Source organism: Podarcis filfolensis (genome assembly GCF_964270895.1).
Source record: "Podarcis filfolensis genome assembly, chromosome: 17".
NCBI lineage: Eukaryota > Metazoa > Chordata > Lepidosauria > Squamata > Lacertidae > Podarcis > Podarcis filfolensis.
This window is the reverse complement of record NC_139621.1, coordinates 29,313,315-29,338,339: the sequence shown is the minus strand read 5'-3', so window position 1 is coordinate 29,338,339 and position 25,025 is coordinate 29,313,315. Positions and strand designations below refer to the sequence as shown.

Genomic DNA, 25,025 nt, shown 5'->3' with positions numbered 1-25,025 from the left:
TAGAATGAAACTATATGATCCCAATGCACTATTTCTTTTGTCCATTTTTGATCACAAAATCTATGTCTGTGGATTTCAAGACTACAGAGATTTGGAGGAAGAGTTGTGAACCACAGGGAGCCATATCATTAAACTTTCTAGTGCAATTCTAGATCATGTTCACCTCTTTTTCCGGTTTGTTTCCAGTTCAGGCCAGTAAAAGTTTTTTTAAACTGTTTTGGCACATCTGAAACAAGTCAGTTTCTGTTCACATGGGACATTTTAAATATAGCTTTCTCTGTTACGCTTACTGGCATATGCCGTAAGACAATCAATGCCAGACAGTAAGAATATTAGAGGCAGAAACCTACAATAGGCAACAGGATACAAAGAGCTAAAGGGGTGGAAATACTGTATAACAAAATAGAAAATGATGAGTTCTTCCAGTGCATAAGAAGAAGAAGAAGAAGAGTTTGGATTTGATATCCCGCCTTTCACTCCCTTTAAGGAGTCTCAAAGCGGCTAACATTCTCCTTTCCCTTCCTCCCCCACAACAAACACTCTGTGAGGTGAGTGGGGCTGAGAGACTTCAGAGAAGCGTGACTGGCCCAAGGTCACCCAGCAGCTGCATGTGGAGGAGCGGAGACGCGAACCCGGTTCCCCAGATTACGAGACTACCGCTCTTAACCACTACACCACACTGGCATAACCATTAATAAGAAAAAGAAATATGTTTATATGTTTATAGGTTGGCCTTTAGGTCAAATATTAGAAAGACGTAGTTTCAAATCAGAGATTTGTGGAATCCCAATAAAATTGTTCTTCTTCTGAGCTTATCTGGGTGGCTTTTTATGCCCCTTAGCTGTCTGGGGCCTGAAATTTGCACAGTTCTCAAAATCATAAATATTTATTACTACTAACTGTGATGGGATGGTGAGCTGCTTGTGCGTAAAATCCTGATCCCTCAGAGTTTGGCTAAGTTCCCAAACCTCTGTCTGTGATGGAGCTCCTTAAGCGTGGCTCCATCAATCGCTCGTTGAATCGGACAGTGGGCGTTTACGGAACTTCTTCCAGCATAAAAGCTCCTTAACGGAAACACGTCTTCTGGACTCTCGGCGTGACAGTTTCCGCCGAGGAGTGGGTGTTCCTACGGGAGGTCCTGAAACCCCCCCACTGTTCTCGCTAGAAGTATCTCTGAGCTCTCCCTCCGACTCACTTTCCCTTGGAACTCCACTTCTCCCCCTGCTGGTCCCCTCCTCCGCTGAGTGGTCTCTCTCACCCTCCATGAGCCCTTTCACTTCCTTCGTCTCAGATGACAGTTCCCTGACATCCACCTCCCCTCCAGGGCCCCCTTCACCCCCTTCCCTCCCCTCCTCTGCGGGAGGCGAGGGAGCAAAACCCCTGAAGGAACCTCCCTCATCTTCCGAAGTTTCGAACACTTCCCTCCACCTTTTGCTGTTCCCGGTTTCCAAGTACTCCTCCTCCTCGGAGTCGGTACCTCCTTCCAACTCCGATTCCCTGAATCCCTCCAGTTCCTCCTCATCGTCGGTGGTGCCAAAGTACTCCCTTCGGAACCTCGCTACTGGCTGAGGTTTCCTGGGGAACCTTTGGTGGAACGTTTCGATCAAGACCTCGTCATGGACCTCCTCTGCCTTCACCCAGGTGTTTTCTGACTCTGGTTCCCCTTCCCACGCGACCAAATACTCCACCTGATTCCCCTTCCACCTGGAGTCGATGATTTCCGCCACATAGTTGCGGCTTTCCCTTTCTTCTATGGCTGGCCCCCGTGTGGATACCCCTTCACCTTCCCCCCGGTATGGTGACAGTAATGACCTGTGGAATACTGGGTGCAGTTTCATGTGGTTCGGTAACCGGAGTCTGAAAGCCACTGGGTTGATCTGTTGGATGACCTCAAATGGTCCCAATCTTTTGGGTCTCAATTTCTTGCAACCCCCCTTGTACGGCAACCCTTGGGTTGATAGCCAGACCCGACTCCCCACCCTAATTGTTTCACCTTCCCTTCTGCTCTTGTCTGCCTGCCTCTTATATTCTTCTTTGGCCCTTTCTAAGTTGTGTTGGAGTTGACGATGGATCGCTTCCATTTCTTCTACAAAAAGTTCAGCGGCCGGAACACTCCATCTCTCTCCTCCTTCCCCTGGAAACGCCCTGGGGTGGCACCCATAATTAGCCAAAAATGGGCTCATCCCGGTGGACACATTCTCTGCATTATTGTAAGCAAATTCCGCTAGTGCCAACTTTTCGACCCAATCGTTTTCTCTGTCATTGACATAGCACCTCAGGTATTGTTGAAGGATACCGTTTGCCCTCTCCGCCTGCCCATTGGTCTCAGGGTGCCTGGCAGTCGAAAAGTTGACCTCTACGTGCAACAAGCTCATAAGCTTCCTCCAGAATCTGGACGTGAACTGTTTCCCTCTGTCGGACACCAGCCTCAAGGGGGCGCCATGCAGCCTAAAAATATGTTCTACAAACAATTTCGCTGTCTCTTCCGCCGTGACTGCATGTGAGCAAGCTACAAAGTGACCCATCTTAGTTAACTGGTCTACTACGACTAGTATGGCGGTTTTCCCCTGGGATTTGGGCAGATCAGTCATAAAATCTATCGACACCGCCTCCCACGGTCGTTCTGGTGTGGGTAACGGTTCTAATAAACCCGCTGGTGCCCGCCTTTCTCCTTTGGCTCTCTGGCATTGGTCACACCTTCTCACATACTCCCGTACATCCTCCCTCACCTTGGGCCACCAAAACTCCCTGGTCACCAACCACATGGTCTTGTGTTGCCCAAAATGCCCCGCTGTGGGATTGTCGTGCAACTGTTTGAGTACTCTCCCCCTCAATTCCCCTTCGGGTATATATAGTGCCCCTTTGTAATACAATGCCCCGTTTCTTTCTTCAAAACCTCCGGGGTCTTCTCCCTCTCTCCTTAAACCTCTGAGCTTATCCTGGGCGTACTCATCATTGACCGTCCCCTCTACCAGTTCTCTTTGCCCCACCCAGGCCGCACCACACACCCAGTGGTCCTCTGGGATAATATGTCTCTCTTCTGGCGCTCCCTCCCCCTCCAAATATTCAGGTTTGCGAGAGAGAGCGTCCGCTCTGATGTTTTCTGGACCTGGCACGTAGCAGATTTCAAAATGGAATTTGGAGAACTCCTGGGCCCATCTCACTTGTCGTTGGTTGAGCACTCGTGCTGTTCTCCAATACTCCAAATTCTTGTGGTCCGTACACACTTGCACCTTATGCTGTGCGCCAATTAGTAAGTGTCTCCATCTCCGGAACGCTTCGTGAATGGCGAGTAGTTCTCGGTCATATACCGTGTAGTTCCTCTCGGATTTGTTCAGCTTACGCGAAAAGAAGGCACACGGTCTCCATTCCGACTTATTGCTCCCTGGCTGAAGCAGCACTGCCCCCACCGCCCGGTCTGAGGCATCAGTTTCCACTCTCATGGGTTTTTGTAAATCCACATGCAGAAGCTGTTCTTCCGAAGCGAATGCCTTTTTCAATTCCTCAAAAGCGTGCTCCGCCTCTGCCGTCCAAACGAATTTCTTCTTGCTGCTTAGACAGTCCGTGATGGGAGCCGTTAAGTGGGCAAAGTTCTTGATGAACTTACGGTAAAAGTTCCCAAACCCTAAGAACCTTTGCACATCTTTTTTGGTTTTCGGTGTCTTCCATTCCAGCACCGCCTGGACCTTGCCTGGATCCATGGCTAATCCCTTGTCTGATAAGCGGTACCCCAGGAATTCCACCTCCTTGGTGTGGAACTGACACTTCTCCAATTTCACCCACAACTGGTTTGCTTGCAGCTGGCTCAGCACTTCCCTGACATCCTTCACATGCTGCTCCTCATTCTCCGAATATATCAGCACGTCATCGAGGAATGCCACGCAATTCTTGTAGAGCAAAGGTCCCAGTACATGGTTCATGAGCGATTGAAAACAGGCGGAGCCTGATTGCAATCCGAATGGCATAACGAGATATTCGAAAGCCCCTAGGGGGGTGAACATCGTTGTCTTCCATTCATCCCCCTTCTTTATTCGTATCAGGTTGTACGCTCCTCTCAAGTCCAGTTTCGTGAATATCTTTCCCTTCCTCACCCTGGTCAAAATGTCATCAATCCTGGGCATGGGGAAAGTCACTGGTTCTGACACGGCATTCAGGGCCCGGTAGTCCACGACCAATCTCGGTTTATCCGTGTTTTTTTTGTCCACAAAAAACACTGGACTGCCCCCCACCGCTCTGGACTCTCTGATGAAACCTCTCTTCAGGTTTTTGTCAATAAACTCCCTCAACTCCTGCATTTCCCTGTCTGACATGGCGTACAGCTTGCCCACGGGTAGCTGGGCCCCAGGGACCAGGTTAATCTGGCAGTCAAAGTCTCTATGCGGTGGTAGTTTATCTGCTTCCCTTTCGCTGAAGACCTTGCTCAGGTCAGCGTATTGTTTGGGCACCTTCCCTTTGTTCGCCACTTCCGTCCCTGCTATGGAGGCTTTTGCCCCTTCTGGCACCTTTCCCTCTTTGCAGTGTTCCAGGCAATGTCCTGACCCAAAGGACACCACTCTCTGATGCCAGCCCACTAGCGGGTCATGCAACGCTAGCCAGCTCATTCCCAAAATGACTGGCGCCCCTCCCAGGGTGGCTACATTGAACGCTATCCTTTCGGTGTGCCTTGCCACCCTCATAACCATTGGGACGGTCTGTAGGCTAACTTCTCCCCCCAACAGCTCCCTCCCATCGATCGTGGTGACCTGCAGGGGGTTGCTTAAAGGGAGTGTCTGTATCTGGTGTTCCGCTGCAAACTCCTTGCTCATAAAATTACAGGAGCTGCCTGAGTCTAACAGCGCCTTGGTCTTTAGTGGGTATCCGTTTGCCAGCTCTAGCAACACCTCTATTACTAGGGCTGGTCTTGGAGGTTCCGGAGTGGGCACTTTTACTGCTCCTTGGCCTGTCTGCAGTGCCCTGACAGAGGCAGACAGGCGTTGGCTTTTACTGGCTCCTGGACTTCCTCCTCCTTTCCCCCAACAGCCCCCGCCATCCCTTGCCATTCCTTTCTTTGCGGGCAGACTCTGGCAAAGTGACCTGGCTGCTGGCAGAGGTAACATTTCTTGGCGCTCTTTCCCTCCTTCTTCCTCCCTTCACTGGGATTTGAAACTGCGCGCGCGCGCGCTGTTCCAACTTCCATCGGCTCTCCAGGCGGGAAACTTGGCTCTGGAATCTCTGGAATGCGGAAATCCCTCCAACGCTCTCCTTTCCCCTCCCGCTTCTCCAAGGCTCTTGCCTCCTGGCGCGCTCCAATGGTCAGCGCTGATTTGGTCAGCTGGTCCATAGACTCCGCCCTGGGCGCCCGGGAAAGTTCGTCTTTCACCGCCGAAGAAAGCCCCTCTTCAAATAGCATTTGAATGGGTTCCGCCGATAGGTCCCACCCCAATCTATGTATCAACATTGTAAACTCAGTCCAGTACTCACGAACCGATCGACTCCCCTGTTTGCAAGCCATCAATTGTCTGCGTACCAGTCCCTGTTCAATCTCGCTGGAAAACATCAAATCCATGGCGCGAAAAAACTTCCTCGCGTCCTTCAGCATGTCACTATTCCCTGCCATCAGGGGCCTGACCCAGTCTCTCGCCCCTCCTTCGAGATGGCCAATCACAAACGCCACTCGCGATGCCTCATCGGGAAAGTCATTAAACTGCAGTTCAAGAGCATACTGCATCTCTGTCCTAAAGGCTTGGTAGTTCCTGGGGTCCCCCCCAAACTTCTGCACCATTCCTGGCATCTTTCTTGCTAGTGTAGCGCCTTTTGCCTTTTCTGCATCCTGCGCCCTCCTTTCTTCTAGCCTCGCCGTTTGCATTGCTAGCTGGAGTTCCAACATTCTGTACCTTTCTTCCAGAGTTGGACCTTCTCCAGCTCCTCCTGCTCCTCCGGCTCCGGCTGGGTCACTCATGATGCCTCTCTGCACAAGCTGCTTTCAGGGACTGTCCGATTGCTGTGATGGGATGGTGAGCTGCTTGTGCGTAAAATCCTGATCCCTCAGAGTTTGGCTAAGTTCCCAAACCTCTGTCTGTGATGGAGCTCCTTAAGCGTGGCTCCATCAATCGCTCGTTGAATCGGACAGTGGGCGTTTACGGAACTTCTTCCAGCATAAAAGCTCCTTAACGGAAACACGTCTTCTGGACTCTCGGCGTGACAGTTTCCGCCGAGGAGTGGGTGTTCCTACGGGAGGTCCTGAAACCCCCCCACTGTTCTCGCTAGAAGTATCTCTGAGCTCTCCCTCCGACTCACTTTCCCTTGGAACTCCACTTCTCCCCCTGCTGGTCCCCTCCTCCGCTGAGTGGTCTCTCTCACCCTCCATGAGCCCTTTCACTTCCTTCGTCTCAGATGACAGTTCCCTGACACTAACCAAATTTACAAACCATCTAATAGAAAAAAAGCACTTCTCAATCTACCAACGCTTGCTTCTAAAAATTTCTGAACATGTTATCTACAAGAGGTTGTCTTGCTCAGTGTTATTTCATGTATACACAGGAATAAAGGCAAACAGAAATCTGTATTTTTAAATATATTGTGGAATGTGTGCAGTTTACTTATTATCCTACACAACTGGAAAAAAGTCACAAGGAAAGAGCAATTTATCATTTAAGTAATATCAGGCACAAGTTTCAAAAAAGAGAGTAAAATTCTATATGATTTAAGCAATGATATATAGTTAAATTATATCCCCTGTATGGCTGTATTCCATTGAAAATCAACATTTGTAAAGGTTATATCAGGCCAATAAATGTGTGATGTTTCTTTCTTTTTCTAGGAATATCTAAAGTGCAATGGAAAAGTGGATTTAAATTTAAAATTACTCATTTGAATCTCTCTGATTTAACTCAAGCAGCGTTGGAGGGTGGGTGGGAGTCTTAAAGCAAAGATCATTGGGCAGTGGGGCAGGGAGAGAATATAGCAGAACCATCTTTACGGAAATGGTGGAAATGCAGTCTAAATTCCCTTTCAATCTATTGCTGCTTGCTATGAACGCATATAGAGATGCCTACCAACCCCAACACTTTACCGTTTAAGGACCCTTTGAAACAATGCCAGGAAGCTGCATGGAAGCAGCTCCAGTATGGTTTGGATGACATTTAAATGACTCAGCCAAGCAAGAGAGAATGGACCACCCGGGTCTTCCCCGCTCTCCCTCCTGGAGAGGTGATGAGTCCATGATCAAGACCCACATGACTGTCACTTTCACACATGGCTCTGTTATTTAAATGTTATCTGAACCATATGGAAGCTGCTCATGGAAACATGGACCACGTGCAAATAATTTTTAAGGGCCCTTTGAGGACGAGATAATGCGAAGTAGGCAGGTTTATATAAGAAGCTGAAGCAATATCCTGTTTGGGGTATCCTAGGGGGGCGTGATTGTCCCATTTTCCTCGCTCAATTTTGGACCACTGGGTATATCCATCATGCTGAAAGATGGTCACTGCCACAAAATATATATATATTTTTTAAAAAGCAACACTGTAAAGGACAACCAAATAGCCAACACCGGCAAAACAGTATGAAACATGATGAAACATATGTCACACACAAACATCAGTGCAAACCTGCTGTGATATAGACACCGCCTAGGTACCAATACAGATTTTATATTTTGAACTCTGGTAGAATATACATGGCAGAGCACATCCCCAGATGTGTCATTTGCGAATGGTTTGTGCATGTTTAAAAAGACGGGCATATGTAAGCGTGTGTGTATTTGCCTAGCATTTCAAACAGAGAGATGCAGAAAATGGAGCCCACCAACCATTCGTATTGGAACCTGTGATTTTGAACTTGTTTGCAAACCATTTAGAGTTAGTGTTGAGCAGTGAGGTGCCCAAGTCTGCTGATGATACTATAGGTTGCTCAGGGTTGTCAAAACAAAAAGAGATTGTGAAGAGCTCCAGAAGGACATTGCAAAACTGAGTGAACAGGCAGCAAAATGACAAATGCAATTCAGTGTAAACAAGTGGTGCATTTTGGGGCAAAATTTCACACAGGTGCTAGATTCCACACACGTGCTCAAGAGTTCGGAACTAGCGGTGACTGACTAGGAACAAGAACTTGGGGTTGCAGTGGATAGCTGAATGTAGTTTTAGACCCAGTGTGAGATAGCTTGGGGGGGAAGGATGTAAATTCCATTGCTAGGGATCATTAGGAAAGGAATTGAAAATCAAACTTCAGATAGCATAATGCCATTATACAAATCTATGGCTGCGACTGCATTTGGAATACTGTGCACAATTCTGGTTGCATCGCCTTAAAAAGGAGTATTGCAGAGCTGGTTAAGGTTCAGAAAAGGGCAACCAAAATGATCAAAATCCCCTATATGGAAACCTTGCAATTTGTACTTTTTAACTTAAGAGAAATAGGGAGTAGTAGTAGTAGTAGTAGTAGTAATAATAATAATAATAATAATAATAATAATAATAATAATAATTTATTATTTATACCCCACCCATCTGGCTGGGTCCCCCCCAGCCACTCTGGGCGGCTTCCAACAAAACACTAAAATACAATAACCTATTAAACATTAAAAGCTTCCCTAAGTGAGAAGTAACATATTAGAAGTGTGTGAAAATATGCAAGGCATGGATAAAGTGGATACAGAAAAGCCTTCCCCACCCCCCATTCCCTAACACTTGAACTAGTAGACGTCCCATGAAGCTGAATGTAGAAAGATTCAAGAAAGATAAAAGAAAGCTTTGAGTTGTTGTTTTTTGCACAGCACTTAAGTTGAACTATGGAACTCGCTCTTAGAGGAGGCAGTGATGCACTTAATCTAATGGCATTAACAGAGCATTAAAGAAATTCATAGAGGATAAGGCTACCCATGGCTATTAGCCATGTTGACTATGAGCTGCCTCCACAGTCAGAGGCACTATGCGTATGAATGCCAATTGCTGGAAAATGCAGGAGGGGAGAGTCCTCTTGTGCTCAGGTCCTGGTAACAGGTTTCTCCCAAGACGTCAGTGGTTGGCCACTGTGAGACCAGGATGCTGGACTAGATGGGTCCCTGGCTTGATTTAGCTGGGCTCTTTTTTAATGTTCTTATGTTCTCTAAGGTAGCAAACCTTGGATTGCAACAGCAAGGTAGATAAAAATAAGTCAGTACCAATAAGAAATAACAGAAACACTATAAAGAGAAAACAACTGGATGTCAACACAGATCAATAAAACAGCACCTGCCAAGTAAAATCGGTTATAAACCTGGTCATTATTTTATTTTATTTTTAAGAAAGATTTAATAAAGCAGACAATGAAGGCAGAGTCCTCATTAAATGCTTGGAAGCAACAACTGGAAAAGGATAGAGACCCCAAACCCATGTACATAGTAGGGAAACATGGCCATTTAAATGTGTACACACCATTTACAAGTGACTGAGCCATATGCGTATTTTGCCACTTAAAAGTCTGGGTACTTTTTGTCCCCAAGTTCAAGAAGTGATGGGTGTGAAGACACAGAGAGGAGACACAACAATAAAATCTGGCTGCAACAGCACGTTCTAGCTGGCTGCATTTTATTTCTGCTCTCGCAAGCTGTACTGCTCCAGGCAGAGATACAGCCACTGTGTCTGGAAACTGTCGTCTCCTGCATGTGCCAAGGCCACTAACCACTCTTGGAACACAGCAAAGCACACAGACAGCTGAAGTGGAGGACAGAAGCAGTGAAAAGACAGACCAGGTAGACTACCGGTTCGTGGCAACAGCTGCTACTCAGGTTGCTGTTTTTCAGCCACCTCTGCACAGTGGAAGTTCACCTGAATCTGTGATTAATTCTAAGGGTGGCATACATGGTTCTTCCTCTGCACCTCAACCTGCAAACATTTTATCCTCACATCACTAGTGAGGTAGGAGGGGCTGAGGGTGACTGGCCCAAGGTCACCAAGGGAGCTTCATTGCTGGCTCGGGAACTGAACCTGGGTTGCCCACAATGCTAGCATGACACTCTAACCATGGTTCTCCCATTCTCCCTTGCTGCTCCTTATGCCTGGAATTCTTTCTCAGAGGATCTACGCAGTGTCCAAGCCCTGTTCAAGCATTATGTAAACACCTAAGTTTCCACCCTAGGAAGGTGGGGGAATAGTAGAGACAAGTGTTAGATCTGCCCCGTGACAGTTTTGGTCACCTTCTCTGAGCTGGCAAGGGAGTGTCTACAATGGAGACCCTCTTGTATCCATGGAGACACCCCACGGTTTTTGAAACCTTCTTCACCCACATGCTTTGAAACAAAGGGACTCCAAACTGCATAGAAACCCTCCTCTCAGACAAGAGGTTCCACACGGCAGACAATCTCCTTCCAACTTGAAAACAGGCATTGTGGGAGTAAGGCAGAGCTAGTTCACCACCCCTCACATAATATCTTTTAAAAAACACCTGAAAAAGGCCTCTCTTTTCCGTCAAACCCCTCCTCCAAACCCACTTTCCTCATGGAACCTTTGGCCTGACGCCTTCCATCTTTCTCGCCAGCTGGATGAAGCTGATGCGCTAACCACATCAGTTACTATTTGCCCATTGTTACTTTCCAGTCTCCCATTCTCCTCTGGCCCCCGGTATGTTGTTCTCCCTAGTGTCAAAAAGCAAAGACTTAGTTATCTTTTGGGAGGCGAGGGGGCAGAACATTGCCTTGTTCACTTCTGCAACCCTGAGGCAACTGCCCACTCTGCCAAACGGCAGAGCTGGCCCTGCTCAACAAAGTCTCACATACAATTAGGCTGATACTGATGTAATGCTGGGGCTCCCTTACTTGAAATTTCAGGTCACATACTCTCACTCTCCAGTATCTGCTCATTCTCCAGTCCCACCCTAACTGCAAATAGCACAATTTGTAGTTAGATTAACCTAGTTAAGTAGGGTTTACAACCCAGCTTCAAGCCCTAGGTCAGAATCTTGGCTAAATGAGAGGCCTGGCTAAATCACCGGCTTCTCCCTTTAATTGTGAGTGCGATTTTAAACCATGGATAAAGCCTGTGGTGTATAAGAGCATAAGATCCTCCTTTCTACTCCCAATTATTGAATAAGGAAAGAGTTAGCTTTCACTTAACTAAACTCCGAAATCATATCTGCACCAGTACATACATATGCATATACACTGCAGAGAATCTGTCTTGTACTTGCTCTGTTTCTTATGCATAGTCACATAGATTAGACTGTAAAATCTCCCTCTAATTTGGCTCTTTCCCACTCTACACCTACTGTACATTGCATCCACTATCATCAACATGCCTGTTTATTCTACTCACACCCAACTACAGTATACAGCTTCATTTAGGCACATACATTTCCATTTCCCTCACAAGTCCTTCCTTCCTTCCTTCCTTCCTTCCTTCCTTCCTTCCTTCCTTCCTTCTCTCTCTCTCTCTCTCTCTCTCTCTCTCTCTCTCCCTCCATTTCCAATACAGGGTAAAATCTGATCCTTGAATTTTCAACCCTGTTCTGGTGTCTGGTGTTTCCCAAAGCAAAAAGATAACAAGAAAAAACAGGTTTGCGTACCATGTATGGATACAGCACACAACTCTCTCTCTCTCTCTCTCTCTCTCTCTCTCTCTCACACACACACACACACACACACACACACACACACAATGCTTTGACGCAAAGTTTCTTTGCATGCCCCTATTTACGAATATGCTGTGATTAAACATTGGAAACTATTCTGAGAAAATGCACAAATGCACCTGCTTGTGACAGCCACATCTGTGTTCACTCATTTTCATTACATGCATATTAAGCATATATTTCGATTATTTTTGATCTGGCTGCTTATTCTGCACACAGCTGTCCATCTTAAACCCACCTACACTTACATATCAAACCTAAAAAACTTGGTGGAACTGCAGACATATGAAGCCAGATCTCCTTGGATTTTAGGTGGTGGTGCTGTCTATTTTTTTTAAATGCCGTGTGAACGCAGTGCTTTCAGAACTACCTACACATATTATAAGCTGTGGGGTTTTTGCCACGACCGTATGTGTGTTGCATTTGCAAGGCATATGCCGCTGGTGGCATATGGCTTGGGGTAACTTCCTGAAGTACTAGCTGTACTCATCACGAAAACCTCTGAAGACTCTACTGTTCTAACAACAGCTAATTTTGAGCAGACAAAAATCAGGCAAAGAGGCTAGAGTGGTCTCGAGCAGAAGAAGCAACAGCAGGGGCATCATTTAAGATTTTGATAAAGGGGTACTGCTAGGTATTTTCAAGATTAGATTACCGAAACAAAAAACACAAACATTTACTTTTTAAACCAGTTCTTTCCTGCTTTTCAATGAGACGCTCAAGATGGCCCACCAGAGGGCTAAAAACAATCCAAAGTAAAATAAACAAATATCAATCAAAACTCTTAAGTCACAATAATATGAAAATACTGCAGTAGATAACAAAACCCAAGTTGAGAACAGAAGCGAACATGACAGCCAGGAAGCAAGCAGGGCCTTTTACAAATGCTCGCTGCTGCATCTTTCTTTCTTTTTTTAACACCTCAAAACACCTACATATGAATATTAACGATTCACCAAGACACAAACACACACACACCTTGTTTTTTTAAGCAAACAGATGTATGCTTTTGGCAACCATCAAATCTTTGCACCTTCACTCCAATACACTCTGATGTTTGGCCTGAGAAGGGAGCTCCTATTGGTGCCAATGGAAGCAACCTTTGAAAGTCGAATAACAGCTAGAGGCAATTCTTGTCAGGACTGCCGAGCAGGAGGAAAAGCTCAAAATCCACCACTACTGCACTTCTCCAATTTTGTTTGCCCCCACTCCACCTCGGCTTGTTGTGTCCAATTTAAAAATGATAATAATGCAACCTCAAGTGAGCCCCAAGGGCTAGCTGGGCCAAAGGGCTAGTACTAGTCTTTGAAGCACCAAAATCAGACTAGAAGAATGTCACCTTAAGGCCCATATGAACCTGCCCATGTTTTATGATGGCTCTGCTCTCTTGCCCATCACCACCAGGAAGATGGCTGATGTATACCAGAGATAGGACCTGCTCACTTTTGCTGTGGGATCCTCTCTCTGTTGAGAATTGACTGTCTCCTACTTTCAGGCAGGTGGTCTATTACAGTGGTACCTCTGAATATGAACGGGATCCGTTCCGGAGCCCCGTTCGCATCCAGAAGCAAACATAACTAGCGATGGCACGTCTGCGCACGCCCGCATTGCTTTTCGCCACTTCTGTGCATGCGCGTGATGTCATTTTGAGCGTCTGCGCATGCGCAAGCGGTGAAACCCGGAAGTAATGCACTCCGTTACTTCCGGGTTGCTGCGGAGCGCAACTTGAACGCGCTCAACCCGAAGCACATTCAACCCGAGGTATGACTGTATTTTGTTCTCCTTTAACTGCCTTATCATCCCTCTTGCTATTATAATGTTATTTTATTATGCCACTGTGCTTTTCTTCTATTTTTGCCCACTATTTTGAATAAAATATTTCTATTCAGAAAAGGAAGATGATACATATTTATGAAATGACACAGTAATAAATAAACCAGGAATCTCTGATTACCAGATATGGCGGCCTTTAAACAAAAAACAAAAAAATACAGCCAAGGAGCCATCAGGTTCAGTTTATGCCTAGCAAGTCTGAAACTACAAGGCATTGGGCTGGTTTTGATATATTTATATCCTGTCCATCACAAGAAGCTTCCAGGAGAGTAAGTGACACTTCCAGGCACTCTCTCATTCAGATACTGGGCAGATCCAAACCAGGTAACCTTTACTCCTGGAACTATAGAGCAAAGAAACACACTCTGGATTCACCCATCAACTGACTAGACATACACACACCTCAGAGAACATTACAGCAGATGGAAGACTTGCCTGGTTCCCCTTCCAAAGGCCAGAAAGGGAGAAGAAGAAGAGGAAGAAGAGGAAGAAGAAGAAGAGTTTGGACTTGATATCCCGCCTTTCACTCCCCTTAAAGAGTCTCAAAGCGGCCAACAGTCTCCTTTCCCCTCCTCCCCCATAACAAACACTCTGTGAGGTGAGTGAGGCTGAGGGGCTTCAGAGAAGTGTGACTAGCCCAAGGTCACCCAGCAGCTGCATGTGGAAGAGTGGGGAAGCGAACCCAGTTCACCAGATTACGAGTCCACCGCTCTTAACCACTACATCACGCTGGCTACAGGGTTCTGCTTCTCTCCTCCCTGCCAGAAACATCAGCTCTGATAGCTGCCCTTGGGCTACAGAAGAAGCCCAGTTGAGGGGAAGCCACAGCAATAGCCTCACTGATGCTTACTGGGATGGGGAAAGGGAGGAGCAAGGTGGCAGAGTGGTCAGAGCTGTACAGTGAACTATTGGAGCCAAGTTTAACTCATAGGGTTAAATTTTTAAAAAAACAACTCTATAGTTTTATAGCTTCTTATGATTACCACCAGAGCTTTTTTTTTCAGTCAGAGTTCACAGGAGCTCATCTCATCCACCTCTCAGGTGGACGCCATTGGCATTCTAAGAGAACAGGGAGAAGTTCGTGGTGAGCTCTTCTAGAAAAGTAGAATTGACCCCCACCATCTATTACTAAGCCTTCAGAAAGGTTATTAAGAGACTACACCATTCCTTCAGATGCAGCTACTGATGAAGCAGAAACCTCCAAAATGGGACTACAGCTAGAGAAAGAGGGAGAGCTATGACTCAGAGATAAAATCTATTCCACGCTTCCTGTTTTATTATTAATTACAGGCAGTGGGCGTCTCTAGTCCCACAGGAGATAAGATATTCCAACACAACTGGTATGCTGCTACCACGGTGGCCTAGTGCCATCTGGTGGGCCCACAGATACCAAGCAAATCCAATAGGAAACATTGGGAGGCTTTGGGGGAAAGTAGGTATTCAGGAGTTCCCTCTAAGCCACCTCCCATATTTAATTTAGAAAGTGATATTTCACATACCTGCGCCTCTTAAGTTGTATGAAAAATGCCCTTGAGGAAGGGCAGACTGCCACATCTATTTTCCATTGGCAGCATTATCAGCTGCAGACATGTCTCAAGAGCATCCCAAAAGCTTCTCCAGTCCAGCATCCTGTTTCTCACGGGGGCCAACCAGTTGCCCCTCTGGAACACCACAAGCAGGCTATGCCCCCCCCTTCTGCCTCCCACCCCACCAGCAACTGGTATTTCAGAGAATGCTGCCTCTGATCTTTGGATTAGCATATAACCATCAGGACTTATAGCTTTATCCTACATTATGTAGTCTAATCCATGGGAAGAAGAAGAAGAAGAGGAGGAGGAGTTGTTGTTTGGATTTGATACTCCACTTTATCACTACCCTAAGGAGTCTCAAAGAGGCTAACAATCTCCTTTCCCTTCCTCCCCCACAACAAACACTGTGAGGTGAGTGAGGCTGAGAGACTTCAGAGAAGTGTGACTAGCCCAAGGTCACCCAGCAGCTGCATGTGGAGGAGTGGGGAAGCGAACCCAGTTCACCAAATTATGAGTCCACCACTCTTAACCACTACACCACACCGGCAAACTAAGGTCCAGGGGCTGGATCCGGCCCAATCGCCTTCTAAATCCGTCCTGTGGGCGGTCCAGGAATCGCGTGTTTTTACATTAGTAGAATGTGTCCTTTTATTTAAAATGCATCTCTGGGTTATTTGTGGGACATAGGAATTTGTTCATTTTTTTCTTCAAAATACAGTCCAGCTCCACCACCCCCCCCCCCACAAGGTCTGAGGGACAGTGGAGCAGCACTGAAAAAGTTTGCTGACCCCTGATCTAATCCCTTTTAAAGCCTTCTAAATTGGTGGCCATCACCACACCTTGTGGCAGCAAGTTCCATGGGCTTACTGTGCACTGTGTTAACTCCCTGCAACATGTAACTTTCTTTCTACATCTTTATGCATCAGATCCCAAATGGGGCTTTCTTTTCTCTCGTTCAATAGGAACTCAATTGAATTTAACAAGACAGATATAATTGCAAACAACTAGAATTTTTCCCAGCACTTCTTTTCATAATACATATATTAATCAAATGAAAAATAAAAAATGAGATTCTTATCTGTCTGCTGCTTCACAGAAATGTATACTACATCGTAAGTTAAGAGTGGTTTGACAGTGGAACAGTCTCCCTTGGGAGGTTATGGACTTTCCTTCATAAGCAGAGGTTGGATGGTTATCTGTCATGGATGTTTTAGTTGGGATTCCTGCATTGCAAGGGGTTAGACTAGATGACCCTTGGGGTCCCTTCCAATGCTACAATTCTGTGATAAGTCACTGTGTATCTAGACTCTGAAAAGAAGGTCTAGTTTATGTTATTGGTTTCATATAAATGTGTATTGCACTAGTGTTCTGTTGAGATCTTCTGATTCTGCTATATAAGCAACAGTCAGACCGAATGCTGTAAAATTTGTCTCTTTTAAATTGCTCCCTAAATAATCACACTTTAGCCATAAACTTCTCCAAAACTGCCAGAAACCATACCTCCAAAATAGACAGCACCTAGAGCAGGCATCCCCAACCTTCAGCCCTCCAGATGTTTCAGGACTAAAGTTCCCATCATCCCTGACCACTGGTCCTGTTAGCTAGGGATCATGGGAGTTGTAGGCCAAAACATCTGGAAGGCCACAGGTTGGGGGTGCCTGCCCTAGAGATTAATACTCTTGACCAAACATGACCAAAGTTTTCTGTTTGTAGCATCAGAAAGATGCTTCACAGTCCCTGATAAAAGTGGTTGCAAGGTGGAACAAGGCAGTTCTGGCCACGTTCTTGCAATGTTGCTCCTTCCCAAGTCACAATGTAATGTGAGAAACCCCAGACACCAGCTTCTCCCTCTGCCAGCGCCCCCCCCCCCAGGAGCTGCAGTGGGGGCTCCCCTTCCCCCAGGGCCCTGAGCTACACTGCAGCCATTCCCATGCAAGAGATTAGAAAAGAGCTGGTTTTGCTCTATGCGTGGCACACAGGATGGATAAAAATCAATGATTTTTAAATATATATATATAATGATAAACAGATTTTTAAAAAATTTAAATTGGATTTTTAAAATTTAAATCAGATTTTTTAAATAAAATGCTTTTGGAGGAAAAATCTTTCTAAATATAGTTTCCTATTTAAGTTATAGTATAGTCCAAAAAGACTATTCATCAGGAAATAAGGATTTGTTTTAAATTTTTCATGTGTGCTAAAACTCAATCTAAGTTTTGTTTTTTTGTTTAACCACATCAGTTAACAAACATGGATACATATGCTATAATGTTATTGTTTTAGGTAAATAAGTTGTTGAAATTGTTATTAAGGAAATGATTATTTTTCTCCTTCCAATGAAGTACAGCAGAAAAGTTGTCCAAATATAAACAGTTAACTTATTAAACCTCGCAATGATTTCACAATGATCTGTCTTGTATTTCAAATAGTATAACCAAATCAGTAATTTTTGAAATGGCTGTAAAAACTACTCTGAAAATTTATTATTCCAAAAATGAAAACTTCATCTGGTTGTAAATATTAAGATTATATCAGCAACAATGTAGGAAAATGTAGAAAAATGATTTAAATCAAGTCTTACTGACTAGTCATTTAAATTGTGGTTTAAATCGTGAATCAATTTGATTTAAATCAAATCTCCCCTGGTGGTACATACCCACACCTGAAAACTCTTACCAGAGGAACCATTTAATCCCTTTATATAACATACAAATAAGCCCCCTTTCACAAGAGACTTGAGTTTATTTGACCAAATGTAAGAAGGAGCAAGGGACGCGGGTGGCGCTGTGGGTTAAACCACAGAGCCTAGGACTTGTCGATCAGAAGGTCAGCGGTTCGAATCCCCGCGATGGGGTGAGCTCCCGTTGCTCGGTCCCAGCTCCTGCCAACCTAGCAGTTCGAAAGCACATCAAAGTGCAAGTAGATAAATAGGTACCGCTCCGGCGGGAAGGTAAATGGCGTTTCCGTGCGGTGCTCTGGCTCGCCAGAAGCGGCTTAGTCATGCTGGCCACATGACCCAGAAGCTGTACGCCGGCTCCCTCGGCCAATAAAGCAAGATGAGCGCAGCAACCCCAGAGTCGGTCACGACTGGACCTAATGGTCAGGGGTCCCTTTACCTTTACCTTTACCTAAGAAGGAGCAAAGGAAGTTCAAGGCTTGTTGGAAGAAGAAACCACACAATTCCAACAACCTCCTTTCTCTTCTCATTTCAGAAGATATGCAAGGCACATCCAAATTAAGGCAACCGTTGTCGGGTTTTTTAGAACTGAGCTACACCAGCCAAAGATCTGATGGAATGCAACATCCTCGCCACACGTTTAGCCTAGACAGGTCTTTAATCTTCATTCCAGCTGAAGGAACTGGGGGATATTGGCCAATTCATTTAGAGCAGCTGGGAGGACTATGTCTGGAATATGGTCATAAAAAGTACAATCTGCTCGCAGAAAGATATACATCTGGGAGAGAGGGATGAAGAGGAAGCTGCCTTTATTACACTAAGTGGGCTGCTTAAATACGGCGCTAGAGATCGATCCAGTCAATAAGAGCCTGTAATTAGAGTCTGGGGCCATTCCGTTGCACCTCTCCAAGACAGCATTATAAATAAGCTGATTTGTCAGCATTGGCTGAAGCTTTCTCAGTCACAAACAGCCAGAGCCAGTATCTTTAAAAACACATGTTTGAATAATTCCTACATACTTGTCTAGGACAGAAGCCAAGCAAGAAGCAGCAGCTCCAATCGAGAGAACCAGGGAGGGATGTGGGGAGACCAGATGAGCAACCTTCATCAGAGCTAGGCCTTTCTGCCCCAAAACATATTGGCTGGAAATTATTTTGGGTTGCTGAGGCTCAAGAGCTGATATTCTTCCACCTAAGGGTACCAGCCTAAATAAAAGCACCAGTTTCGCTTTTATTTTATTTATTAAAAGTGTATCATAGAATTGCAGAGTTGGAATGGATCCCAGTGGTCATCTAGTCCAACCCCCTTCAATGCAGGAAACTCAGCTAAAGCATGCATGACAGATGACATGGATGGAGAAATGAAAAGTTTTAGACCTTAAGCAATATACATTCCCATTTGTCTCTAGTGCAGCCATAAGCATGTATGTATGTATTTCTATACCGCCCTATACCCGAAGGTCTCAGGGCGGTTCACATGAAATATCAAATACATAAAATCAAAACAAAAAGAACAATCCAATAAAACCCAGTGTTATGAAGTGCATGGATCATTTCTTGTTGGGGGGGGGGAATGACTATTAGGAGATACGGTATAGGGATGCAGAGAGTAGAAATGAGGATGGATAAAAGGAAGAACTTTCAAAACAATGTGTAACTTATAGATTTCATTGCCTCACGATATGATGGTGGCCACCACCTTAAACAGCTTTTTAAAATACTGTAAATTAAATAAATACTGTAAATTAAATAAATTTACAGAGGGTACATGTACCACTAGCGCAGGTGGCACTGTGGGTTAAACCACAGAGCCTAGGACTTGCCGATCAGAAGGTTGGCAGTTCGAATCCCCACAATGGGGTGAGCTCCCGTTGCTCGGTCCCTGCTCCTGCCAACCTAGCAGTTCGAAAGCACGTCAAAGTGCAAGTAGATAAATAGGTACTGCTCCGGCGGGAAGGTAAACGGTGTTTCCGTACGCTGCTTTGGTTAGCCAGAAGCGGCTTAGTCATGCTGGCCACATGACCCAGAAGCTGTACGCCGGCTCCCTCAGCCAATAAAGCGAGATGAGCGCCGCAACCCCAGAGTCGGCCATGACTGGACCTAATGGTCAGGGGTCCCTTTACCTTATCCTCCATGTGCAGAAACAGTATATCTTCAAAAACCAGGTGCCAAGCCATAGCAGGGAGGCCCATACCTTCAAGCCTGCCATATGAGATTCTGGCTGGCCACTACTGGTGTAAGAAAGAGCTAGCATGCAAGTGGTCTGATCCAGGCAAAGACAATTCTTGGATTTTACTGTAAATTATTCTTACAGTGTTCCAAAGTCTTGTGAAAAGCCCTCAGTTGAAGCAATAACAGGTATCAACCAAAGGGTAAAATCTTGTGGAAATCAATGGCTATTGACTTTAATGGAACTAGAGCACATTGGAAGTCTTTGTCTCCAGTGAAAAATAAGTAGCAAACATTTCTGAAATGTGTTTTTAAAGCTTCACACAATGCCCCAATGCAGTAAGTAGGGTCACTTAGGGGCGGAATCTGCCTCCCTTGCAGTGCTGCTTAGAAGCCTCGCAGATCATGGAGTAAACATGAGAAGTCCCCACAATCAGTTGTCTTCTTAACCAAACCATTTTTCAGCCTGGCGCTTTGGCTGCCCTTCACACCAGGCCCCAGGGTCCAACATGCCAATGGCAACTTTCACATGGACAACTTTCCCCCTCACACTGAACTGTATGAAACACCCACCATGTATTGCGGTGTCATCACACGGTGAGCTTCCCCATCCCTGACAGCAAGCCCTCTTTGACACACAGTATGGCACAATAAGCTCCCAATAGCACATTGTCACTTCACCTGGCAAGCATGGGAAACACGCCGAGGGGATGCAGCCCCCTTACTTGTGGTAGGGGACAAAATGGGTGGGCAGTATGGACATGCATGAACACCTAATTGTACAATTTGAGCTACATATACGGGTAGACCTCATGATGCACTCTATGTGCAGAATATAATTCTCTAGGATGCGTGTAGACTGCCCCTTTATCTACAACAGGGCTTTCACACCACATTCTGAGAACTTCAGCAGCTCATCAGAAGTTCAAGAAAGGCAGCTTGTCCATCACTTCTGATCACTCTTCAATGCAGCTGTAGGAGAGTGCAGACTGTATTCTACAGTGTGATCTTCAGTTCATGTGGGCAAACACTGAGACCCCCCCCACCCCAGTACCCTGGGCAAGCTGAGTATTCTCCCTGGAATATGCCCCACAAACCTATTTGCATCATGCAGGTAGATTCTTCAAGGGGAGAGGCCTCCCTCAAAGTGGAAAAAATCGGAAAGCCACAGGGTGCCCTCCAGATGTTGTGGACTACAACTCCCCATCATCCCTGACCGCTGGTTATGGTGGCTGGAGCAGACTGGAGCTGTAGCCCTCGATATCGGGAGAGCACCAAGTTGGCCACTTCTACTGCAGAGAAATCCAGCACTGAGTAAAGTTGGACTAGACTTGTTTCTTGCACTCATTTCTCACCCACCCTCCAAGGAACTTATAGCAGCTTATCTGAAACTTTCCGTAATTCTCCCATTCCAATTCCGCTCAGGCCCAGATCTGCATTGCTTCACATATAGAAATGATTTGCTATTCCTAACCCTCCCTAGACCATATTCTAGGCCAGTTTACCCTCCAGATTCCAACTGCAGTGCAGGGGGCATCAACAGTTTACAGCAATTTTCTATTCCAAGTATCAATATGTTTCATTCAGGATCACAACAAAAGGAAAGACAACAAAATCAACATAAGTCTTCCTTTGCTGCTGTTAAAGACTTCAAGCCACACTTCTTTGTGCACCAAAACATTATTTTAAAAAAAATCTTCCATTGCAAACCAAATGCAGTAGCAACCAGCACTTCCTGCACAAGCAAATCGGACAAAAGAAAGAGAAACATTCCTATTAGTGCCGACAATGGGGAATGTTCAGCACCTCAAACTCAGGCTTCACCAACTATTCAGATTCGTCTGCTGGAACAAATTGAGTGAACACATATACAACTCGGCACGCAAGGGGAGAAAAGCAGTAATGTGTACCATACAGAATGTCCCGATCTCAAATTATATCTTCCATTCAAATGTAAAAGCCCAAAGGCACCTTCTTTCCAAAGCTACCTAGAAAAAAGCCTGTTACCATAAATACTCCGCAGGCAGCCTTAGCTTTCTAATAAAAAGCCTGTCTGGCTTTCTCTGCTTTCGCTTATTACACAAGGCACTTGCTAGTCTCAATCCAGTTTGGAGAATTCAAGGGCTGAAGCAAGATCTGCCTCCATATGCCTTATTGGATTGGGAGTCGTATATGAACAAATGGCCCCTGTTGTGCATTGTCCTTGCTACATCGGGCCTCTGGAGCCGTGCAAGTTCCAATGCTGCATAAAAACAGTCCTGATCAAGAAGCCTAGAGAGGAATCCAGTTTCTTCTGTTCTGATCTTATTGATCAACAAGCACATGGAAGTCTAAGGCATGCAAAGATGCCTGCGAGCACAACTGGGCCAGAAACAATTTCACTCACACCTCTAAACTCATTTTCCTGTAAACACACACACCAGATCCATGATCCTCGGAAGACTTAAGCATGGACTAATATTAAGGCAAAGGGGCACGGGTGGCACTGTGGTTTAAACCACAGAGCCTAGGACTTGCTGATCAGAAGGTCAGCGGTTCAAATCCCCGTGACAGGGTGAGCTCCCGTTGCTCGGTCCCTGCTCCTGCCAACCTAGCAGTTCAAAAGCACATCAAAGTGCAAGTAGATAAATAGGTACCGCTCTGGTGGGAAGGTAAACGGCGTTTCCATGTGCTGCTCTGGTTCGCCAGAAGCGGCTTAGTCATGCTGGCCACATGACCCGGAAGCTGTACGCCAGCTCCCTCGGCCAATAAAGCAAGATGAGCGCTGCAACCCCAGAGTTGGTCACGACAGGACCTAATGGTCAGGGTCCCTTTACCTTTTTAATATTAAGGCAATGTTTGCCAAAGTTTTGATACTCAAGCCACATGTTTTCTAAATTAAAACTGGAGGTGCACTGTTCACTCTTACACTTGAAAAGGAAGGGCATATATTGTCTCAATCAGCTCCCATGTTCTTCTGTTACTTCCTCCCTTGGTACAATGCTGCTGGGTAAGCACTGGCAGCCATGACACATCAATGGTACATCACATTTTCCTGCTCCAAGTATCATATTGCAGGGATAGGCAGATTGTGATCTATTGGTAGACCATGGGAGTAGTTTTTAGTAGATTGGCAAGTGAGGTTTCGTCTCCCAATGGTTTAAACAGCAGCAACCACGAAAATGGTCCTCCACCCCCATTAGGTTACTGAACCAAGAAAAAGCTTGCAGGGAAACTATGTGTGTGTGTGCACATATGCCTGAGAAACGACTGTCAGGTCAGATCTAATCCTGAAAACAAATGTCTGCTCTAAACATGTGCTCACAGGAACTCTGGTCCTTAATGCTAAGGGTTGTATTCAATGCTAGTCCTATTCCAAGTAGACCCACTGAAATTAAGAAGCCTAAGTTAGTCAGACCCCTTAGTTTCAATGGGTTTACTCTGAATATGACTATCAGTGGATACAGCCTTACGAGGAGAATTCAACACAGAACTAAGGAGAACATTCCATCAGTGCAACTGAATGTTCTTCCCTTCTCCTTCCCGCACCCCTAAATCTGTTCTGGGGGTTTCCCCAACCCCCTGGAGCAGACTTGAGGATGGCACAAGGTACAAGCAGAGGAAGGAGAGGGGAAGAGGGGGAAAGTCCCACTGAGTAAGCAATAATTGCTTGTGCAAAATTATTTAAGGTGCATACCGTCCTAAATATCCAAAAGCCGCCATGCACCATCATTTGGCTCCGGTGAAGCTTGAGATTCTAGTAAAAAACAAAAACAAAGGAGGCCCTTCAAGCCTCAGGCTTGTCCATCCCTGTCCTAGAATGGCGGCAGAATCCAATGTGTTGGTGTAATGTCTTCAGCCCCTCTCCCAGTGCAGAGTATGGGAACAGCTGCACTAGGAGTGGTCAAAGTAAATGTCCATAACTGTAGAATAGCAAAGATAAATGTGATTGGCATATAGAAGGCACTATCAATGTATTACCATTCATTCTAACGTACAAATAAAAATCATTAAAATACAAGAAGCTTGATCATTTTGAAAGCATCACCCTAGCACAGCCGGACGGCAGAGTTAGAGTTAATGCTGTATTCCCACAACGGAAAGATAATATAGTGCCTCACCTTCAAGAGTTCCCTTGGGAAATCTTTGCCTTCATTCATTCCCTGAAGGTTGGCAATGAATTCTTGACAGGACATCTTTTTGCCAATATTCTGAAAGATAAATGACACATAAATATTAATGCAATTCTCAGAAAAGAAAAGGACAGTTGCCTATAAAATGAGTTGCATATTAAAAGCTCTAATTGATATTCCCCCCCCCCCGTTAAGTTAAAAACCAAGTTGTTAGCAGCAATCCCAGGGTAAGAGACATAGTTTGGAAGGGTGTCTGCATGAACACAGCTGCAAAATACAAATCAGCATAGACAGGCAACCCTACTTGGAAGAGGGGAATCAGTGGGAAAGTGATCCTGCTAGGATAATGGTGGTGATGAATCTTAACAATTGCACAGGCTTTTCAACCATGGCCATCAAAGCACTTTATGGAACTGAGTTGCATTCCAAGAACGTTAAGGTCTTGCCACAAACAAAAGCTGGAATCATGCGGCCAGAGCGAGAGCTTGAAATTGACAAGCTGAAAAGAAAGTTATGGTAGATATATATATTTTAAAACCTCACAAAAATGGAACATATCTCTACAAAATTAAGTTCCAAAAGAGGGGAAAGAAGCTTTTCTATTGCCAATTATGAGGTTTTCTTTTAAAGCCCTCTTTTTCAGCCAGTGGACTGTGGGATCAAGGACTCCCTTTTCATCAACAGCAACATTAAGCCACTTTGAAAGCAAACCAGGGTTCCTCTTTAACCAAGCTGGATCCAAAACCTGGTGAAAGTGGAAACCCTGGACCTCCTTCTCATACAGCCCTGTGTAATTCAAGCACTTGCACTATGCACCATATTGGTTTTGTTTTTTAAAAAAAGAAAGTAAAAAAATTGGGGGTCATCTTATACACAGAACATGGGCATTGGGGGGTGAGGTTTAAAATATTTGAGCAAATGTTTGGGATTTTGGCTTGGGTGGGCTGAGGCGTTCCCTGGGGCCGCCACCCCTCTTTCCCCTCCCTCTCTCGCCTCCTGAAGCCCCCACTGGCTTGACCACCGGATTAAGAGCAGCCGCCGCCACCGAGAACTGCCTCGGCTACCTTTCCTCACCCTTCTTTCCTTTTTCTCTCTCTTCTCCTCTCAAACCCCCAGCCCG

General features: G+C 45.5%; 1 protein-coding gene across 6 annotated transcripts in view; it reads right to left on the bottom strand.

Moving 5' to 3' along the window:
• Window positions 1–25,025, bottom strand: part of PSD3 (pleckstrin and Sec7 domain containing 3) — a 160,088-nt gene that overhangs the window by 72,387 nt on the left and 62,676 nt on the right. For all 6 annotated transcript variants that reach the window (XM_083592969.1, XM_083592970.1, XM_083592971.1 and 3 more), the window contains one exon: window positions 23,894–23,983. In XM_083592969.1, the coding sequence (XP_083449095.1) occupies window positions 23,894–23,983 (90 nt within the window). The remainder of the gene's footprint in view (window positions 1–23,893; window positions 23,984–25,025) is intronic.